This window comes from Tenrec ecaudatus, chromosome 4 (genome assembly GCF_050624435.1).
Source record: "Tenrec ecaudatus isolate mTenEca1 chromosome 4, mTenEca1.hap1, whole genome shotgun sequence".
Taxonomy (NCBI): Eukaryota; Metazoa; Chordata; class Mammalia; order Afrosoricida; family Tenrecidae; genus Tenrec; species Tenrec ecaudatus.
The window spans coordinates 53,112,214-53,133,036 of record NC_134533.1 but is presented as its reverse complement, the minus strand read 5'-3'; the positions used below and the strand labels follow the sequence as shown (position 1 = coordinate 53,133,036).

Here is a 20,823-nt window from a genome sequence, read left to right as displayed (position 1 = left end):
ACCCCTGACAGGCTTGCCTGAGGGTTGCCTGGCATGCTGGGAGGCCTATGCTCCTGCCAGGGAGGGGTCAGGGCTGTGGTCTGAGCTGCCCTCCCCAAGGCTAGCTGCGGAGGGCACCTGCAATGTAGGGGCTGGGACCTGAGGCGGCTGGTGCGTTCCTGGGTCTGTCCACCTTGGCTCCATGGGAGGTGCCTTCTGTGTCTTCCTTGCAGACTTGTTCTCCTGCTTCAATGGCGGCGAGTGTGTGCACCCAGCCTTCTGTGACTGCAGACGCTTCAATGCTACTGGACCGCGCTGCCAGATGGGTGGGTTGGGGCTCCACCCCAGCCCTGGGAAGGGGTGTGAGACTGACCAATCTTGGCCGGGGTGGGATGTAGGTGCCCCAGCCCCACCAGTGGCTGGGTGTCGCTGTGGCTACCTTTTCCTGGCTGTCTTTCCCCTGGCTCAGTGTACAACGCCGGCCCTGAGCGGGACAGCATCTGCCGGGCATGGGGGCAGCACCACCTGGAGACATTCGATGGCCTCTACTACTACCTCTCCGGCAAGGGCAGCTACACTCTGGTGGGGCGCCACGAACCTGAGGAGCAGAGCTTCTCCATCCAGGTGAGACCTCCCCAGCCCCACCTGGCCAGGGCCTCTCCACTCAGCTGAACTGACTGGGGCTCTGCTTGTCACAATTAGAGGCTGGCCCCCTCCCTACCGCAGCACCCACTTAAGGGGTCTGCACTGATGGGAACCAGGGAGCCTCTGGCTCCCAGCCCTGATCTTCAGTCTGGGCCATTACTTTTTCACCCATTCCCTCCTGGTCACCCCTGCCATTCATGCATTCAGCCTGTCATTCACTTATCAAGTATGCATTACATTACGTATGTGCTGTACTTTTTCCAGAGGAGCCCTGGTGGCGTAGTGGTTACGCACTTGGCTGTCAACCACAAGGTCAGCAGTTCGAAATCACCAGCCACCCCACTGCATAGCGGCAGGGCTTTGTACCTCTGTAAAAGTGACTGTCTCAGTAACGCAGCGGCTGCTATACCCTGTCCTCTCAGGTGGCTGTGTGTTGGCATCAACTTGATGGCAGTGGGTTTGGTTTCTTTTTTGTATTTTTCCAAGGAGTCCTGTTGGCACAGTGAGTTAAGAATTGGGATGCTTAACGGAAAGGTAGGCAGTTCACACTCACCAGCCGCTCGGCAGGAGAAAGAGAGGCTGTCTGCCCCTGCAAAGATTTATAGCTTTTGAAATCCAAAGGCCCAGTTCTACTCTGTCCCACAGGGTCGCAATGAGTCAGAATCAAGTCCATGGCCAAGGGGTTGTTGCTTGGATTTGGTCCTCTTTTCCTGGAACCAGGCTAGGTGGACAACAGCACAGATGCAGCCACTGTCTTCCCAGAGTCTAGTGGAGAAAGCACACTCCAAAGCACATGAGCCATTGCAAGTGAAACTGCGTGCTACGAGGAGAAATGCCACAATGCAAAAGCGCATGCAATGGAAACCCAACCTTGCTTGTTGGGAGGGTTGGTGCTAACGGTATGCTAGAAGACTTCCTGGAGGAAGTGGCCTTTATACTGGGATTTGAAGGGTGAATTGGGGTTAGTGAGGTAAAGAGTGGGAGGAGGGAATGGTGGGTGCTTCAAGCCTGAGATAAGAAGGTGTAGTGTGTCAGGGCAAATGATTGAGGTACTAGAAGACTTAGTATAGGAACACCTCCTCCAAGAAGCCTTCCTGGATCCCCTGACTGCCCAAGTTAGCTGATGAGCTCCTCTCTGTAACTGGAATTCCATACCATTTGTCTGGCACCGCAGTTCTCTGACAAAGGTCTGTGTCTGGGTTGGTCTCCTCAGCCAGCTGTAAGCTTCTTGAAGACACGGACGACATCTTTTCACTTGGTGGATTATGACAGACAGACAGACAGACATACAGACAGACAGACAACCAAAACTCACTGAGCTTCCTAGAGCTGCTGTGTGGGTGTGCTGCTGGCTGCCCTTGCATCCAGTACCACCGTGCCAGGGCCAGTGCCCCCCATAACATCACAGCAGTCTGCTCATGCAGGTCTGCCTCATCGCAGCAGATGCTGTGTTCACCTTCACCGTTTCTTGATAGCCTGGGATCACTTTGAATACCAGGGGTCTTCCTGGGAGTTCAGGTGACCAAGGAGGGAGCCCTATGTCCATACTCAATGGGCCCAGAGTGTGGTCCTTTTAGAGCTCAAGTTTGTCACCCACAGGAGTACATGAGAGAGCCACTGGCAGGCAAGCCTGGTCAGCTCAGCTGCACCCTGCAGGAAGTCCACTGGTCAGTGCTAAGTTAGGGCCACAGGGCTGGGGCTTTGGGGGAGACCCTGTGCTGAGTGTCTCCCCGTGGTCCCCTTGTTCGTCTCAGACTGAAAGCTGCCAGGAGGCTGCTCTGGGAAGCTGCCTGTTGTGGGTTGGGGCCAGACTTTTTCCTGGTCTTTGCCATTTTATGATGGACATGTTGTAATTAAGCAAGCCAGTGGGTGATGAAAAAGACAAAAAGAGAACAGAACATTTTCTAAGAATGCATTACACATTAAGCGGGGGTAAACAGAATTCTGTGAAATGTTTGTTTTATTTAGGCATGTCTTTCTGACCATGACTCGTAGTAAGCACTTCAGTGACTCCGGGCCTGGGGGGAGGGGGTGGCTTTCACAAGCCCCACTTGGGTTGGTGTGGTTTATCCACATTCCATAATAATACAGTCTGGAACGGCCTTCTGTTTTCAGCCCTTTCCCCAATATTCTGGGGAGTCCTCTGTCTGGGTCCTGTGACCTGGTCGGGTTGAGTTGTACCTGAGCAGGAAGCAGAGGAGATGAGACGTGTGTGTGGCCTGTCAGAGAGGAGCGCCGTGAGCACCTGTGTGCAGATGCTGCAGCAGCAGGCTGGGCTCTGTTCTTTCAGGAGAGTCCTGTACCGTGTGCCCCGGGGGTGCCCTGTGAGTGTGGGAAAGGTGTGGGATGGCGCGCTTGCGTGTTCTGTGTGAGACTGTGTTGATGTAGACATCAGCCTTCGCTCTAGGGGTGCCTGCACTGAATAAACTAGGAGTCCAGAACTAGGGCATAGCATGGTGTGCTGAAAAGAAGCCTAGAATGTGACCCTTTAGAGCTGGGTTTGAATCCTGCCCCTTCCTAGCAGCATACCCTACGGCAAGTCATTTCACTTCTCTGAGCATCCGCTGGCTCCTCTCCAGAAAACGGAGAAACATAGGCCCGGCCTTGCTGTGATGTCACGGGGACTGGGGGAGATGACGGAGGAATGGATTGATGTTCAAGGGTGGACGGTCAGCATTAGTGGAAGCCCAGAAGGTCTCACTGGGTTCAGAACCAAGCTCAGGGGCAGACTTGGGGCAGGAGCCCTGCAAACTGGCCTCTGCACCTCCTCACTCAGGTGCACAATGACCCTCAGTGTGGCACCACCGCTTACACCTGCTCGCGGTCTGTCAGCCTCTTCTTTGCCGGTGAGCAAGAGATCCGTCTGGCCAAGGAGGTCACCCACGGAGGCGTGAGGTAAGTCATTCTAACGCCTTCTCCTGAGCTGCCCTACCCCTGGCACCGGTGGGCAGGTGCAGGTGGGTGGCATCCGCTCCTCTCAAGCCCGGAGGAAAATGTTTTCTGGGGGAAAACAGCAGAAGCTTTACCACTAGGCAGGGCATGCTCAAGGGCTAGCTGTATTTTAGGGGTTGCCAGAAGTTAAGACCCTCCTGGTTTTGTGGAGCTCTCAGCCCTGTGGGTCCCCAGATGGCAGGGTCCCAGGAAAATAGCTGTGTTTCCAGACAGCTGTGGGGGAGCTGCCGTGGGGTGTGCTGCTTAGCTGCCCTCGCATCCAGTACCACTATACCATGCCCTGTTTGCCCCCATGACGTCACAGCAGTCTGCCCACAGGGATCTGCCTCGTCACAGCAGATGCTGTGTCCGCCTTCACCGTTTTCTGATAGCCTGGGCTCACTTTGAATACCAGGAGTCTTCACCATGGAACTCGGGTGACCAAGGAGTGAGCCTTACGTCCACACTAAATGGGCCCAGATTGTGGTCCCTTTTGGAAATTATTCTTGCCTCTCTTTCCCACTGTCACCTTTTTCTTTGCCCCTCCGCCCCCCCACTTCAGGTGACTGTCAGAGGAGTGGCAGGGAGGTTGGGGGCGGGGTGGGGTGGAAGTAGTGGCTTCTCCTCCTTTCATTTCCTGCTTCAAATCTGGAAACCGTGTAACCAAATTTTGGGCTGAGTTTAACATTGATCTTGGCTAAAAGCAGAAAATACTAGAGGTTTACATGTATTTTATTGACTATACAAAAGGCTCGGATCATGACGAACTGGACAGCCTTGAGAAGACGAGGGATTCCAGGACACTTCCTGTGCTCTTTCAGAACTTGTCCTTGGATCACGAGGCACACATGTGACAGAACAGGGGACACTAGATGGTTTAACATCAGGAAAGATGTGCCCCAGGGCCGTATCCTCCCACATACGTGTTCCATCTGCATGCTGAGCAAGTAATAATTAGGGAACTGGATTATAGGAAGAAGGAGGCAGTATCAGGGTTGGAGGGCGGCTGATTAACAGCCTGTCGTATGCAGATGACACAACCTCGCTTGCTGAAAGTGAGGAGGACTTGAAGCAGCAGCCGAGGAAGATCGAGGCTTGCAGCCTTCGCTGTGGATTACGTCTCCACGTAAAGAAGACCCAAATCCTCACAATTGGACCAATCGGGAGCATCATGATAAATGGAGAAAAGGTGTCAAGGATTTTGTCTTGCTCATTTCTACAATCAGTGCTCATGGAACCAGGAGTCAAGAGCTCAAACGCCTCCGTGCATTGGGTAAATCTGCTACACAAGACTAAGGTGCACCTGACCCAAGCCGTGGTATTTTCAATAGCCTCCCGTGCAGGCGAAAGTGGACCACTGACTAAGGAAGAACGAAGCCGAATCGATGCGTTTGAACGGTGGTGCTGGCTAAGACCGTCGACGTGCCCTGGATGCCAAAAGAACACACACATCCTGGAACAAGTACAGCGATGATGTTCCTTAGGGACCAGGATGACGAGACTGCCTCTCATCCCTGGAGAAGGTACAGCAGCGGGGCAGTGAAAAGAGGAAGGCTCTCGACAGGATGGATTGGCGCAGCGGCGACAACCACAGGCTCACACAGAAGAACAATGTTGAGGATGGCAAAGCACCGGGCAGGGTTTCGGTCTGTTGTACACAGGGTCGCTATGAGTTGGGCGACCCAACGGCACCTCGCAGCTGCACGTGGTCAATGCACTCAGCTGCAAAGGGAAGGTGGGAAGTTCAAGTTCACCGAGAAGCGCCTTGGGAGGAAGTCCTGGCAGCCGGTCATTGAAAACCCTAGTTTGAAAATCAGTCCTTAAAGGGCCTACGGAACACCGCTGTGTTTGAGCATGTAGAGGGCTGCCATGAGCCGGAGTGAACGTGGTAGCACCTGAGTGTGTGTTTGTCTGTGGATCTTTTGGATGCCAATGCTGGCAGCTTAGATTAGAAACATCTTTTGTTTCCTTTTCCTAATTTTTAGGGGTTGGAAGTGGCCCAAATCTAGAAAGGCCAGGGTCTCTCCCAGGAAAGCCGAGAAGGTGGTCACAAGTTCTGCAGCTCTATTTCCTGTGTTGGTGTTTCTCTCTCCTGTGTTTTTGTTTTTGTGTTTCATTCCCTTGGCTTGGTCTTTTCTCTTCCTACTCCATTCCTTTCCCCACCAAGAACATCAACCAAGTTGAAGTCGGCTTATACCATCCCATCTGCCCAGGAGAAAAGGAACCGACAAATTCCGTCACTCTGAAAATCTCTCCCTCCAGGGGAATCGCAGTGTTGGAAAAAACCTTGGACGGAGAGAGTCTCTCTCCGATAGTAGACTTCCAAGTACCAAGGAGCCAGGGGGTGGGCTGTGGGATCTTGAGGCCCCCTTGTCGCAGTGGCCATCTGGATGAACGGGCCCTGGGTAGTGCTGAAGCCCCGGCATTGGGCAGCATATCTTTCGGTGCAGGTGGGGTGCGTGGGTGGGGTGGTCTCCCTGGAACCCTGGCTGTGCCGTGCAGGGTCCCTCTGCCCCGTGTGATGGGGAGCACACGTCTTCAGCGGCTGGCCGGCTACATCATCGTGCGGCACCAGGCGGCCTTCACCCTGGCCTGGGATGGCACCTCTGCTGTCTACATCAAGATGAGCCCCGAGGTCTTGGGCGGGACCCACGGGCTCTGTGGGAACAACAATGCTGACCCCCAGGATGACCTGGTGACCAGCTACGGTGAGACCCAAGACAGCTTGTCTCAGACAGGCTTTGGGGTGGTGGAGGTGGTGGTGGTGGCGTGGCATAGATTAGAATGGACAGAGTGGAGGGACCCTGGGATCTGAGGAAGAAAGACCCAGTGGGTGGCCTCACAGCCTAGCAGTTGTTTGGCCTCATTCAAGTTCTGAAGCACCCGGGACCTCAGTTTCCTCAGCTGTGCAATCGTGGAAACGGGCATCCCTACCCCCATGGCTAAGCTTGTAGAGGTGACTGTGCTGTCTAAAGGACCAAACTCCATTTTTCACACTGCAAGGGGAAAAAAAATCAACCTTCATGTCCTCCCTGCAAGGTGCTGCCGATAGCCCCAGCCTCCCTGGTGGCGGGTGGGCGGAGTGAGACCATGTAGAAAGGCACCTGCCCACTGGAGGCTAGGCAGGCGCCCCAGGGCTTCAGGACCAAAGCTCTTCCGAGGAGTTCGGAAGGATTTAGTCACTGACTGTGTTGACCTTGTGTCCACAAAACACTGCACTGCTCATTTGTGTCTTCCTTCCGACAAGCATTCTTAGAGCACCTACTCTTGCTAAACACTGTGTTCAGTAGGATTGGCCCCTGCAAGATGTGTGTGTGTGTGTGTGTGTGTGTGTGTGTGTGTGTGTTGAGGGAAGGGGACTAGCGAGGAGCTAGGAAGAGAAAGGGCCCAGCTGGATGTCAATTTTGGTAGGAAGTCTAAGTCAACATCCCAGACGGAGCCCTGCTGACTGTGGCCAGAGGAAGAGAAGTACCACTTCTAAAAAAATCATTTTATTGGGAGCTCATACAGCTCTTATCACAATCCATCCATCCATGCGTCAAGCACATTTGTACATTTGTTGCTATCATCGGAAGTACTGCTTTTGGAGCACCCACACTGCATACCAGTGCTTTGAAGACCCGAGTCACCTCATAGGGGGATTAGTGGTTCCATTTTATAGGTGGGGAGATTGCGGCTCAGAGAGGAGCAGGAACTTGGACTGCCTGGGCAGCTTCCCCGGAGCTGGTGTGGCACGGTCGGGGCTACTATAGATTCTTGAGCTTGAGCAGTCTTGAGGTGAGGATGCAGTCCAAACGGCTTTTCCAATCAGGAGAATTACTCAGTTGAAACACACCGAACGGAACAGGAGTACAGGAGCCTGGACTCTCCAACTCCTTGCCCATCCCTTGGCATCCCTCCCCTCTGGCCTTCCTGTACCCCCACCCATGATTACCCCAGTTGTCCTCTGCAGGGAAGCTGACAGACGATGTGACTGAGTTTGTGCATAGCTGGCAGGAACCAGCCCCCAACCAGCCTCCAGGGCCCTCGACTTCCTCCCCTCCTCGCCCACCGTGCCTACAGCAGAGCCCGGGAGCCATGCAGGTCTGGTCTCTTGGGGGACTCCATCGCCACCCCACCTCTACTCCGGGGTCTGGCTTTGCTCCCGTCCAGCTCCTGACCCGTCACTGGCTGCAGGGGCCCAGGCCCCTTTCTTCTCCCCACCCTCTTCTCCTCTCTCTGGCCCACGGGGGTGGGAGGGTTCCAGGGGAGGCTGGTGAGATCGAGGGGCTGTCCGTGGCCCAGCTGGCACTCACCTCTGGCTCCTGGCCCTTGCTCAGGGTGTGTATGAGCGGTGTGAAGCTCTGCTGCGGCCTCCCTTTGACGCCTGTCATGCCTACGTCAGCCCTCTGCCCTTCATGGCCAGCTGTAGCAGCGACCTCTGCCAGTGAGTGGGCAGCCCAGAGCTGGAGGGGTTGGGCTGCAGAAGGACCTTTCCCACTATAGATCAAGGGCCTGAGAGATACCTCCGACCACCTGACATTTAATCTGGCTGCATGGGACGGAGCTTCCCAGTCAAACTGAGGTCCAGACAGGGCCTGACCCTCTCAACCCTTTAGGGGAGCGTTCTGTGCACGTAGATGCGCTCCCAGCTCTCTCTCCAAGCTTGCAGTGGTGCCTTGCAGCCCCTGAAGTCTCTAGTGGGCTCTGCCTGGGGGGCTGGGGGCGTGGGGTGTCATTGCACTATGACCCTTCGTCTTCCTGCCCAGATCAGCAAGTGACGAAGCCACCTGGTGCCGGGCGCTGGCCGAGTATGCTCGGGCATGTGCCCAGGCGGGGTGCCCCCTGATGGACTGGAGGTCCCAGCTCCCGCAGTGTGGTAGGTGCAGCCTAGCTGTGGGTGGTGAGGGCTTGGACAGACTGGGTGTCTAGTGTTGCTCAGAGCTACGGTCGGCAGAACTTTCACTCTGGTCCCATCCTGCATGTGGCAGATGGAAAAACCGAGGTTCCGAGGGAGGGGGGATGGTGCAGGGCCACAGAGTGAGACGAGGGGGGGGGTCTCAGAGCCTCTTAGACCCGTGCCAGTTTCATCAGTACTAGTGTGCTATGCTTGGACTTCTCACCAAAAGGTCAGCAGTTGAAAACCACTAGCCTCTCCGTGGGCAAAAGATGAGGCTTTCTACTCCTATAAAGAGTTATAGTCTCAGAAACCCACAGGGGCAGCTGTATGGTTGGCATTGACTCGATGGCAGTGTATTTAGTTTTGGAAGGGATCAGAAAGATCAAAGCCCTCCCGCTCCCACCCAAAGGCCTGGGGTAGGGATGGGATCCTGGCAGCACCGGGGCCAGGGCGGGGCTGACAGGCCATGGCACCCCCGTCCCTCCCAAGCTGTGCGCTGTAAGGAAGAAGGCTTCACCTACAATGAGTGCATCGCCTGCTGCCCCGCCTCCTGCCAGCCCCAGGCATCCTGTGTGGACAGCGAGATCGCCTGTGTGGACGGCTGCTACTGTCCCAATGGTATGCTGGGGTCGGGGGTCGGGGGTGTGGGGAGCAGACAGCATCCCCCTGGCCTGGCAGAGGTGGGCAACAAGCAAGGGGTCCGGAGATGTTTGCTTGTGCAGAGTGCAGCGGTGACGGTCAGGGCTGGGACTGCAGCCCCTGGCTCTTACACCGATGGAGACTGAGCTTTCTGGGATATGTAGATGAGGACACGCATTCCTCTGCACGCACGCAAAGCGTGAGCACCCAGCCGTGCACGTTTTCGCAGAGGACACGCCCGCAGTGTCCCTGTGGCCTGCAGCTCATTTGATCAGGAGTCTTGGTGGCAAGGGGCGGAGGGAAGAGAATATAAAGATACTGTCACTGGCGTTAGGAATCTGACCCAGGCTAGGACTTGGTGTGGCCCGGGGCCTGTAGTTCAGTAGGTGAATGGTTTGTCAGGGCAGGCTTCCTGGGGGAGGGGTACCTGAGCTGCATCTGGACTCTGTGCTCCCTTCTGAGAGGGGGTCAGGAGAAGCTATTCAATGTGCAGGTGTGGGTGCAGGTGTGTTCTCTGAGCACGGGCCTCGAGGCCGGTTCTACTCCGGAGTGCTCCCAGGGCAGTGGATGGGAGTCCGCTGGCTGAAGCCCGGGAGTGTGTGTGTGTGTGTGTGTGTGTGCTTGGGTGAGGGAAACTTTGTCCCAGGCCAAGGGAAGCCAGGGGAGGGTTGTGAGCAGGACCACAGGGGAAGTGGGCCGACTCGCTGTCTCCCCAGGGCTGATCTTCGAAGACGGGGCCTGTGTGGCCCCTGCTGAGTGTCCTTGTGAGTTCCACGGGACCGTGTACCCGACTGGCTCTGTGGTGCAGGAGGACTGCAACACCTGGTCTGTGCCTGCCACCTCGGGGGAGGGCCTTCCTCCCAGGGCTGCCCCAATGGATCTGGGGGTCCGGAGGGGATCTCAGTAGAGACAATTCGGATGGGGGGTGTTATATGCATGTGTGTCTGTGTGTATCTGTCTGTGTGTATCTGTGTCTGTGCGTGTGTGTCTGTATGTATTTCTGCGTGTATCTGTGTGTATCTATGAGCGTCTGTGTATATCTGTGTGTGTGTATCTGTGTATGTGTGTCTATGTGTGTCAGTGTGTGTATTTGTGTATGAGTGTGTCTCGGTGTGGTGTGTAAGTGTGTTGGTGTGTGTATCTGTGTTGCTGTGGGTCTGTGTGTGTGTATCTGTATCTCTGTGTGTATATGTTGGGGTGGGGGGACCTTCACCTCCCATTTCAGAGATGGGGAGACTCGGGGCTGGGGCCATGAGCATTATGGGCCTGCAATCTCCTGAGCAAAGCACCTGGCCAGCCTGACTGGGAGCCCCCTGCCCCCTGGGCCTTTGTGTTTCAGCACGTGCACAGCAGGCAGATGGGTATGCAGCTCGAAGGTCTGCCCAGGTATGTCCTTGAACTCAGGGCCTGAGCTCCCCTCAGGGCAGGGCTGCGTCTCCCTTCAGATTGGCCTCCAGGGTCAGAGGCATCACCCCACTGACCAGGGCTCTCAGCGGGTGGGCCAAGGCTGCCCTGGTTCCTGTCTATTGCTCATGCTCGGAGCCAGCGAAGCAGCTCCCATGGACAGGGCCCTCCCTCTGCCCTGCAGCTGAGTGCTCAGTGACCGGTGACATTCACTTCACCACCTTTGATGGCCGCCGGTACACCTTCCCTGCCACGTGCCAGTACATCCTGGCCAAGAGCCGCTCTTCGGGCACCTTCACCGTGACGCTGCACAATGCACCGTGCGGCTTGGTAAGAGCTGGGGGGTGGGCTGGGGGCAGAGCCAACCCAGCTAGCCATCCCCTGCCCTACTCCCTGTAAAGAGGCAGGGGTTTTGAGGCAGGGCCACAGGTCTCCCTACAGCCCACTTACCCTGCTGCCCCTCCTTCCTGGGCAGAGCCGAGAGGCAGGAGCCTGGCCTCTGGCTCCAGCACGTCTGCTGGCCGGAGTCCCTCCCTTTCCGGAGGTTCAGTGGTTGTTGCTTTCTGATCTCTAAAATGGGGCTAGTTCAGGGTCCTTCTGTGCTTCCCTGGGCTGCACTGTCCACATGTCTGCGCACTGGGTTCATGTGCTCCAGGCATCCGCTCAGCAAACACTGAACGCCGGTTTGTGCCAGACGTTGGGCAGGATGCAAGTCCGACCTGGCTCTGTCCTCCTGGGCCTGCTTTGCAGACCATGAGCTCACAGACCAGCCTGTTACAGGAGCTCGGGGGGGCTGGGGGGGGGGAGGGTAGACCTCTAGGAGGAACTGTTTCACTGTGAGCTCCCTCGGAGTGTGGTGTTTGCGAGGCTCCTTTGAGTAAGTGATCTGTGGGCTGTGCCGGGCACCAGCTTGAGGGTGCAGGGGAGACTTGGGTGGGGTGTTGAGGTGCCCCCCAGTGGTGACTCCTTTGCTCCTGCCACTGGCTGCAGTGGAACCAGCTCTCTAAACCCTGGTCAGAGCTGCAGACCCAGGCTCTTCCTGATCTGGAGACTAGAGGCTCACTCCCCTCAACTCAGGAAGTCATCCCCCAGATATATGTGTGTGTGTTTATATATATGTACATATACATATATATTTATCTGTATATCATATAAATTAAAGATCCACATCTAGATACATATATATCTTTAATCTATATATGTGTATTATCTATGTATATATGTGTACATACATGCACACACACACACACACACACATATATATATATATATATATATATATATATATACAATGATGAGCAAGATAAACAGGGCTACTAAGAAAGTATCTCAGGAACTAGGCTTGATCTACAGAGAAAGCAGAGTGCCCTAGAGCTGCGGTTCTCAATCTGTGGGTCATAACCCCTTTGGGGGGGATTGAGTGACCCTTTCACAGGGGTTGACTGATTAATAACAGTAGCAAAATTACAGTGATGAAGTAGCAACAAAAATAATGTTATGGTTGGGGGTCACCACAACATGAAGAACTGTATTAAAGGGTCGCGGCTTCAGGAAGGTCCTGAAGCCGCGACCCTTTAAAACTGAAACTATAACAATAATAATGAAAGCATTAATAATAACTGCTAACTTTAGTATAGATTTACTATGTTTAGGTGATAGCCTATCCCCTTTATATATGGACAGCCCATGTGGTAGATCAGAAACCTGATGCTATCTATCTATCTAATTTATCTATTCCTATTCCTCTATATATCTGTTGAGAGAAAGGGCATTCTGGATGGATTCGATGGTGAATCAAAGCAGTGACATTGGAATGTCTAGGAATGCGTCAGTGTGCGGTGCGTGTGTGTGTACAGTGTGGGGACAGTGTTGGTGTGTGTGTGTGTGTGTACGGTGTGGGGGCAGTGTTGGTGTGTATGTGTGTGTGTGTATGGTGTGGGGAAAGTGCTGTTGTGTGTGTGTGCGGGTGCGTGTGTGTGCATGTGTGTGTATGTGTACGGTGTGGGGGCAGTGTTGGTGTGTGTGTGTGTGCGGATGGTGTGGGGAAAGTGCTGGTGTGTGTGCGGGTGCGTGTGTGTGCGTGTGTGTGTACGGTGTGGGGGCAGTGTTGGTGTGTGCATGTGTGTGTATGTGTATGGTGTGGGGGCAGTGTTGGTGTGTGTATGTGTGTGTATGGTGTGGGGAAAGTGCTGGTGTGTGTGCGTGTGTGTGTGTGTGCGTGTGTGTGCGGGTGCGTGTGTGTGTGTGTGTGTACGGCGTGGGGGCAGTGTTGGTGTGTGTGTGTGCGGGTGCGTGTGTGTGTACGGTGTGGGGGCAGTGTTGGTGTGTGTGTGTGCGGGTGCGTGTGTGTGCGTGTGTGTGTACGGTGTGGGGGCAGTGTTGGTGTGTGCATGTGTGTGTATGTGTATGGTGTGGGGGCAGTGTTGGTGTGTGTGTGTGTATGTGTGTGTATGGTGTGGGGAAAGTGCTGGTGTGTGTGCGTGTGTGTGTGTGTGCGGGTGCGTGTGTGTGTACGGCGTGGGGGCAGTGTTGGTGTGTGTGTGTGTGCGTGCGTGTGTACGGTGTGGGGGCAGTGTTGGTGTGTGTGTGTGCGGGTGCGTGTGTGTGTACGGTGTGGGGGCAGTGTTGGTGTGTGTGTGAGTGCGTGTGTGTGCGTGTGTGTGTACGGTGTGGGGGCAGTGTTGGTGTGTGTGTGGGTGCGTGTGTGTGTACGGCGTGGGGGCAGTGTTGGTGTGTGTGTGCGTGTGTGTGCGGGTGCGTGTGTGTGCGTGTGTGTGTACGGTGTGGGGGCAGTGTTGGTGTGTGTGTGTGCGGGTGCGTGTGTGTGCGTGTGTGTGTACGGTGTGGGGGCAGTGTTGGTGTGTGCATGTGTGTGTATGTGTATGGTGTGGGGGCAGTGTTGGTGTGTGTGTGTGTATGTGTGTGTATGGTGTGGGGAAAGTGCTGGTGTGTGTGCGTGTGTGTGTGTGTGCGGGTGCGTGTGTGTGTACGGCGTGGGGGCAGTGTTGGTGTGTGTGTGTGTGCGTGCGTGTGTACGGTGTGGGGGCAGTGTTGGTGTGTGTGTGTGCGGGTGCGTGTGTGTGTACGGTGTGGGGGCAGTGTTGGTGTGTGTGTGAGTGCGTGTGTGTGCGTGTGTGTGTACGGTGTGGGGGCAGTGTTGGTGTGTGTGTGGGTGCGTGTGTGTGTACGGCGTGGGGGCAGTGTTGGTGTGTGTGTGCGTGTGTGTGCGGGTGCGTGTGTGTGCGGGTGTGTGTACGGTGTGGGGGCAGTGTTGGTGTGTGTGTGTGTGTGTATGGTGTGGGGAAAGTGCTGGTGTGTGTGTGTGTGTGCGGGTGCATGTGTGTGCGTGTGTGTGTGTGTGTACGGCGTGGGGGCAGTGTTGGTGTGTGTGTGTGCGGGTGCATGTGTGTGCGTGTGTGTGTACGGTGTGGGGGCAGTGTTGGTGTGTGTGTGTGTGTGTGTGTGTATGGTGTGGGGAAAGTGCTGGTGTGTGTGTGTGCGCGGGTGCATGTGTGTGCATGTGTGTGTGTGTGTGTACGGCGTGGGGGCAGTGTTGGTGTGTGTGTGTGCGGGTGCGTGTGTGTGCGTGTGTGTGTACGGTGTGGGGGCAGTGTTGGAGCACGGAAAGATGAAAGAAGAGTAAGATGAAGTTGAGAGTTCAATCTTGGGCTGTTTCCGGGATTTTCTGTCCCCCTTCAGAGAAATTGTTGCCAAAGGTCTTTCCAAGAAGCTCTAAGTCTTGATCATCTCTTTTCTGTTCACCCTCCTGTTATGCTCTCTCTGGCTCTTGGTTGGACTCAGGATAAAGTCCAGAAAGATTTCAAGGCTTTTTCTAAGACAACCCCTGTTTGTCTCTTGAACTTCATCTTAAATGACTGAGCTGGTGGCCTCTGGTCCCTCAGGCCTTCTTTTACATCCTGGAATGCTGGAATGCTTGATACACCTGGCGGGGACAGGGCTTTGGCCCAGTCTGCTCCTCCTGCCCAGGCGGGGGTGGTGGGGTGAGGGGAGTTCCATGCATCCTTCGACCTCAGCCCAAATGTCACCCTTTTGTGCCTTAGTTTTCTGAATTGCAACATGGGGCTGTCCATAGCACGTGCCTGGTAGAACTGCTATGAGGATTAAATAATATCTCTGTTAGATCAAGGGGCCAGAATAATACCTGAACACAGTACCTCTCTAGTAAAGTTGGCTGCTATCATTATCAATGCTTTCATTATTGTTGTTATTGTATATTTCAGCTTTCCTTATTCTCTAAGACAGTCTTTGCTTTCTCTGAAGAGCAAGCCTGGTGCCTTCGTGTACTTTCCCAGCAGCCTACACCTGTCAGCTCACCACGCAGTGAACTAACCAGCTGTGTACCACGTGTATAATGTCTGTCTCCCCAGAACATGTACTCTCCATGAGGACTGGCACTGTGCTTATCTTGTTCGTCATCGTGTCATAAAGCCGGCCCAGCGTGCCCTGCGCATCATAGGCGCTCAGGACATGTTGGAATGAATGACGCTGTGAATGTCTTTCTGTGAAGGGGAAGTCGGGATGGACTCCATGAGAGCCCCCCTTTTCAGAGAGCGAGAACTTGAAACCCAGAAAACGTTTGCTCCTTTCCTGCCTCTCAGAGGGGCTTGATCCTCTCGTTGTCTGCATCCTGGACAGAGATACATAAACAGCTGTGAAAGGATGACGCGGAAGCCCTGGTTAGGCTCTCCTGGAGTGTGGGCTTGGTTGTCTCCAACCAAACATGGCAGTGGGCTAGTATCACGGCAGTATTTGTTATTCCAGCTCTGCCACCAACCTTCTCCAATTTGAACTCCATCCTTCATTTCCCAAATGAGGGCATTAGGTTTGATGGTTCCTAGTGTCACTCTGAGAAGCCCACCCCGGCCTTAAAATGGGATGGAGTCCCTGCCCCTGGAGAATCCTCTTGGGACCAGCAGGCCAGACAGACTACCTCTGTCCCATTGGCCTTTCCCTCTCTCCAGAACCAGGACGGGGCCTGTGTCCAGTCTGTGTCAGTGATCCTGCACCAGGACCCTCGGAGGCAGGTGACCCTGACCCAGGCGGGGGATGTCCTTCTGTTTGACCAGTACAAGGTCACTCCACCCTACACAGACGGTATGACTCAGGGTGGTCAAGAGACTTAGGGTGGGGGCTGGTTCTCCCAGATCCTTCTGCCCACAAACATGGCCGCATGTGCAAAAGATCCAATGCTGGGTGGGTCAGGTCAGGAGGCACTTTGGCCCCAGGAATGCGATCTCCCAGAGTGTGGTCTCATCCCCACCCAAACACCACGGTGGTCATCGTAGCCGTATCATCGCTTCACCTAACATCGCCCTGTGAACGAGGCCATCCTTGCTCACGGTATTTATTAATCGCTCACCATCCTGCCTGATTTCATGAAGGACTTGGCAGTCCGAACACAAAAGGCAAAACTATTGAGAAAGAAGAGCGGAGCAGCAGGGAGAAGATTTTTTTTTCAAGAAGGGGATGGTGGTGGAGGGGGTTTCATGGTCCCGGGGAGTGAGGATACCTGCCGTTTGAAAAGGCCACCGAGATGCAGGCCACAGGCTGTAACGTTAGTTACAATTCTACAACCCAGTCTGAAATTTAAGTTGGCTGTAATTGAATATAAGGAGCCCTGATGGTGCTGCTGGGGAAGCCTCAGATGGCTCACCACAAGGTTGGTGGTTCGAGCCCGCTATCCACTAGATGGGACTATCTGTTCCCGTAACGATGAGCAGTCTCAGAAACCCTTTAGAGGGACGCTGTGAGTCAAAATCTGTTCTATGGCTACGGGGCAATTGAATGTAGCATCTGCATTGTGGCCTTCCTTGTTGCCATTATGCAGGAAATAGAGAATCATCACTCGTGTGGTCAAGGATGCTTAGGGAGGGCGAAGCTTTGACACCTTGTGCTAAAAGGAATTTCTCAGCTGGAGATGCTTTCGCAGGTTATCTCTGGCCCCTAATGTCATCACTGAACAAGGTTTCCTCATAGAGCCCGTGACCTGTAGGGGGAGGTGGAAGTGGGGCCTGGGAGTGTTGGAGGGGGCGGGATGGGTCCTGCGGGGGGATGTCCTTCCATCTCGTGTCTGCTTGTGCGCGCAGATGCCTTTGAGATCCGGAGGCTGTCCTCTGTGTTCCTGCGGGTGAGGACCAACGTGGGTGTGCGGGTGCTCTACGACCGCGAAGGGCTGCGGCTCTATCTGCAGGTGGACCAGCGATGGGTGGAGGACACCGTGGGCCTTTGCGGCACCTTCAACGGCAACACGCAGGATGATTTCCTGTAAGCGCGCCTGCCCCGGAACCCGAAGTGGGGAGGGTAGGCGGGCTTTTAGGGGAAACCAAACCCGGCGTGTAGAGTCTTGCAGACTCATCAGGGCAGGGTTGAACGGCTCCAACGGGCTGGTCAATGCTACCGATCTTGATGGGAGCAGCCCGCCGCATCTTTGTCCCGTGAAGGAGGTGGGTGTGGGTGTGAGCAGCCAGCTCGCGGATGGGTCGCCGAGCAGGGTCCCACGGTGTCTGCAGGGCTCTTTTGAGGGTGCACAGAACTAACTGGCTAAGAAAGTCGCCCAGAAGCTGTTAGCCCCGACTGGCACCATTAGCAAGTGATTCCTACTCCTAACTTTCCGCGTGTTTAGAAATACTGTTTTATAGTGAGGTCTTCCAATGGAAGGAGCGCAGGCAGGGCCGGATTTAGCTCATGGAGATGTTTTTCGAAAGGAGACCTGGTGGCACTGTGGGTTAGGTATGGAGCTGCTAGCCCCAAGGTCGGTGGTTCAAACCCACTAACTGCTCCCAGAAAGAAAGATGAGACTGTCTGCTTCCGTGGAGATGTATAGTCTCAGAAGCTCTGGCTAGGTCGGCGTGTGTTGGAATCATGGCAGTGGGTTGTTGAGGTGTTAAAGTGCTTGTTTTAATTGTGATCAACTTTACATAAGTGTAAGCCTCAGTGAGTCAAAGACACCAACATCCCTACTTTCACTTTCTGTTCTACCAAGCTGGTCGAACCGTGTGCTCTTCCTGCTTGATGGCTGCAGGCTTTTCAGCTTGTACCCTCGGAGCACCCCAATATTCAAGGCGAGGGACCCGCCCACCCCCTTTTGGGAATGAACACTGTTTAGGAACTTGGAGGACAGAATCAGACTTTCCAGAAAGGAGAACCAGGGCCTGATCTTAAAGACTGGAGCTTCTGGCCACTCCTTCAAGTGACAATCATTGGCCAAAGCAGGGAGACTCAGGGGAGGCTTTGCTTGCTTGTGGTTGTTAGGGGTCATCGAGTCGATTCCAACCCATCGCTGCCCCATGCACAACAGGGCCCAATGCTGCCCTGTCCGGCACCATCCTCACACCATTGTCCATGTGCTGGGACTCATCGGTGCAGCGCTGTGTCCATCATCTCCTTATTTCCTTGAGAGAGATGCCCTTCTCACGGGACTGACCTTTCCTCAAAAGTGTGCCAGAGATTGGCTACCAAATCAAAATCCAAAGTTTCTGTGCAAACTAAAAACAAGAAGACACCGAGAGCCTTTCAACGCACACACCTTTTAAATCGCAGCACCCCACCCGCTTTTGCCTGGCGAGACTGAACGGATGTCAGGGCAGCTGACCACAATGGTGGAGGCTGACCCTGGTGTTCTCGATTTGAACTCTGGGTGAGGATGTCCCCGTGAGACGGGCGTGCTCTCCCTTCCCCGGGTCAGATTATGGGCATGGTGGGTGCCGAGCACACTGATGTAAGTCCCACAGACTACGAGCCCAGCTAGACTCTCTCTCCACTCCACACCTGCTCCTACTCTGGTGACTCCTGGTGACTGCTGAGAGCTCTCCTTTCTTCATTTACTGCCGCCCCCTTGACCGTTTCCTACCTGGAGAGAAAGGGTAAAGGCGTGTTCAGAACCGCTCTTTAGAAGTGTGGAGGGAGGAGATCTTAATAGAGTACTCACGATGGCGTCCCTGTCTCTCCCATTATAACCCGGGGCACTGGGGGTTGGCGGGGCAAGATGGGACAGTGTATGGCCCCAGGGCCACCTGGAGCCTTTTCCAAGTTTATTAAATGTAATATGTGTCCCTGAGTGTGTGTACACACACCTATAATTCCACGTGCTTGACCTTGGCTCCTGTGTGTGCGTGGGTGGTGAGGAAGGGAGTGCACCTGCTGAGCCTGTACGAGTGCACCTTCCATGTCTGAGTGGGACACACACGCCTCATGTGCGAGTGTGCACGCTTCATCTGTGTGTGTAAGCAGAAGCAGGTGGATGCCTCCCTGGGTGTGTCCATATGTTCACCTGGGTTCACACGACACGCGTGTGAATGTGGCTGTGCTGTGGCTGCAGGTCCCCAGTGGGCGTGCCTGAGAGCACCCCACAGCTCTTTGGCAATTCCTGGAAGACGCTGTCTGCTTGCTCCCCGCTGGCCGCTGGCTCTCCACTGGACCCGTGTGACGTGCACCTGCAAGCTGGTGAGGCGCCCAGACGTCAGGGGGAATGAGGCGCCAGGGAGGCTCAGGCCGCCAGGAGCACTGGGGCCTGGTGGGGAATGGGCCACCTGGGCAAACTGGTGCAGATGGGTAGAGGAGGAGGAGCTTCAGGTAGGGGGGCAGGAGAGGAGGGGGTGCCCAAGTGAACTGGAAGCTTTATGTCCTACCGCGGGCATGAGAAAACACACACACACACACACACACTCCTGGATCTCAGGGAAAACCACAATCCTGACAGTAGTTCACAGCGCCCAGCACTCTGCCCACTCCCCTCACCTCCCAGACCTCCTGCTCTGGCCAACTAGCCTCCTGAGTGTTCCCCACCCCAGCCCTGCTCCCACCGCAGGTCCATGCCCTTGCCCTTCCCTGCCTGCAGCGAGCCTCCTTCTGATGTGCACCCTCCCCGCCTCATCAGCGTTGCCCTCACATCCCAACTCTTCGCCAAGGCCTGCCTGGCCACCTCACAGCGGTCTCCTCCCCCTTCCCAGCGGTCTCCCTCTTCCTAGATCCCTTGCCTTCTAACTCACTGCATAGTTCACTCTGCTGAAGGACGGTCCCTCCCACAGAATGTGAGTTCTGTGTGGTCAGGGAGGCCAGTCTGGCTCACAGCTATCTCTCTCCAGCAGATAGATTTTCCTGGGCACATGCAGAATGCATTGTGTGAGTGCGTACCTGTGCCTGTGTGCACTTGCACGCACACCCACTCCACCATCACGGGCACTATGCTCACAGACAGCTATGTCGTCACGCCCAGCCAGAATGACGCACAGGCCCAGTAGCTGCAGTCTCTGCCCACATGCTGTGCACATCCTCTCTGAACATGTGCGCGCGCACACACACACACACACACACACACACACACACACACACACACACTCGGGCTGTCCAGAGAGGAGAGGCTGGGGTCCTGGGCACCGATGTGGGCCCCTCCACCCCTTTCTTCCTGCTCTCAGCCTCCTATGCGGTGCAGGCATGCAGCGTGCTCACCGGGGAGTTGTTCAAACCCTGCTCCACCTACGTTAGCCCCGTGCCCTACTTCGAGCAGTGTCGCCGGGACGCCTGCCGCTGTGGGCAGCCCTGCCTGTGTGCTGCGCTGGCCCACTACGCCCACCTGTGCCGGCGCCACGGGCTCCCCGTGGACTTCCGCACCCACCTGCCTGCCTGTGGTGAGTGCCCCCCACGTGGACGCCCATGCGAGGTCAGCCTGGCGGTTAGAGCTCAGCAACCTTGCGCAGGGGAGCTGGCGAAGCTCTCCACCAGGCTCGTCCCGCCTGCTCTCACAGCGGCCATACAGAATTTACAAAGGTGCCAGCCCCTGTCCCCGCCGGCTGGCGTCTCTGTGGGTTCAGGAGCATTAGCTGCCACCCCCCCCCCGCCACTCCTCCTGCTCCTGCCCACAGTCCTCCCCTGCAGGCCCCCTCCCCGCCCACCCCACCGAGACAGACATTTGCAGATATTAGTGGATAAATGAGCCAGGCACTGCAATGGGCCGCAGGAGGCCCGGTTCTGATCCAGCTCTGCCGGTAACTTGCCGTGTGTGTCCTGGGGCCAGGGCCCGCCTCTCTTCGAGCCTCACTTTCCTCAGAGATGGTTGGATGGGACCAGGGGTCTTTCAGAATCACGACAGAACTTCAACAATGAAACTAGGCTCCCAGGTGGGCCGAGTACACTATTGATGAAAACATAGCTGGCTGTGGGGCCCAGGGGTCTGGGTATAACAACAAATTAGTAATAGATCTCATTTCACCTCAGTGTCCAAGTGTTCATCCATCTACCTCGTCCTCTCTCACTTTCTTGAGATCTGGCCGTCTTATCTTCCTAGCTAGCTATGTGTCTATTCAATGTGTCAGTAACAGCCCCTCCTC

General features: G+C 55.3%; 1 protein-coding gene across 1 annotated transcript in view; it reads left to right on the top strand.

Annotated features, from left to right (window-relative positions):
* OTOG (otogelin) overlaps window positions 1-20,823 on the top strand; it is a 78,061-nt gene that overhangs the window by 5,004 nt on the left and 52,234 nt on the right. Inside the window, exons 5-19 of the mRNA XM_075547705.1 lie at window positions 213-305; window positions 449-603; window positions 3,401-3,519; window positions 6,058-6,263; window positions 7,508-7,638; window positions 7,875-7,981; window positions 8,304-8,413; window positions 8,924-9,052; window positions 9,790-9,898; window positions 10,413-10,459; window positions 10,662-10,807; window positions 15,460-15,592; window positions 16,585-16,762; window positions 18,816-18,940; window positions 19,912-20,124. Of these exons, the coding sequence (XP_075403820.1) occupies window positions 213-305; window positions 449-603; window positions 3,401-3,519; window positions 6,058-6,263; window positions 7,508-7,638; window positions 7,875-7,981; window positions 8,304-8,413; window positions 8,924-9,052; window positions 9,790-9,898; window positions 10,413-10,459; window positions 10,662-10,807; window positions 15,460-15,592; window positions 16,585-16,762; window positions 18,816-18,940; window positions 19,912-20,124 (2,001 nt within the window). The remainder of the gene's footprint in view (window positions 1-212; window positions 306-448; window positions 604-3,400; window positions 3,520-6,057; window positions 6,264-7,507; window positions 7,639-7,874; window positions 7,982-8,303; window positions 8,414-8,923; window positions 9,053-9,789; window positions 9,899-10,412; window positions 10,460-10,661; window positions 10,808-15,459; window positions 15,593-16,584; window positions 16,763-18,815; window positions 18,941-19,911; window positions 20,125-20,823) is intronic.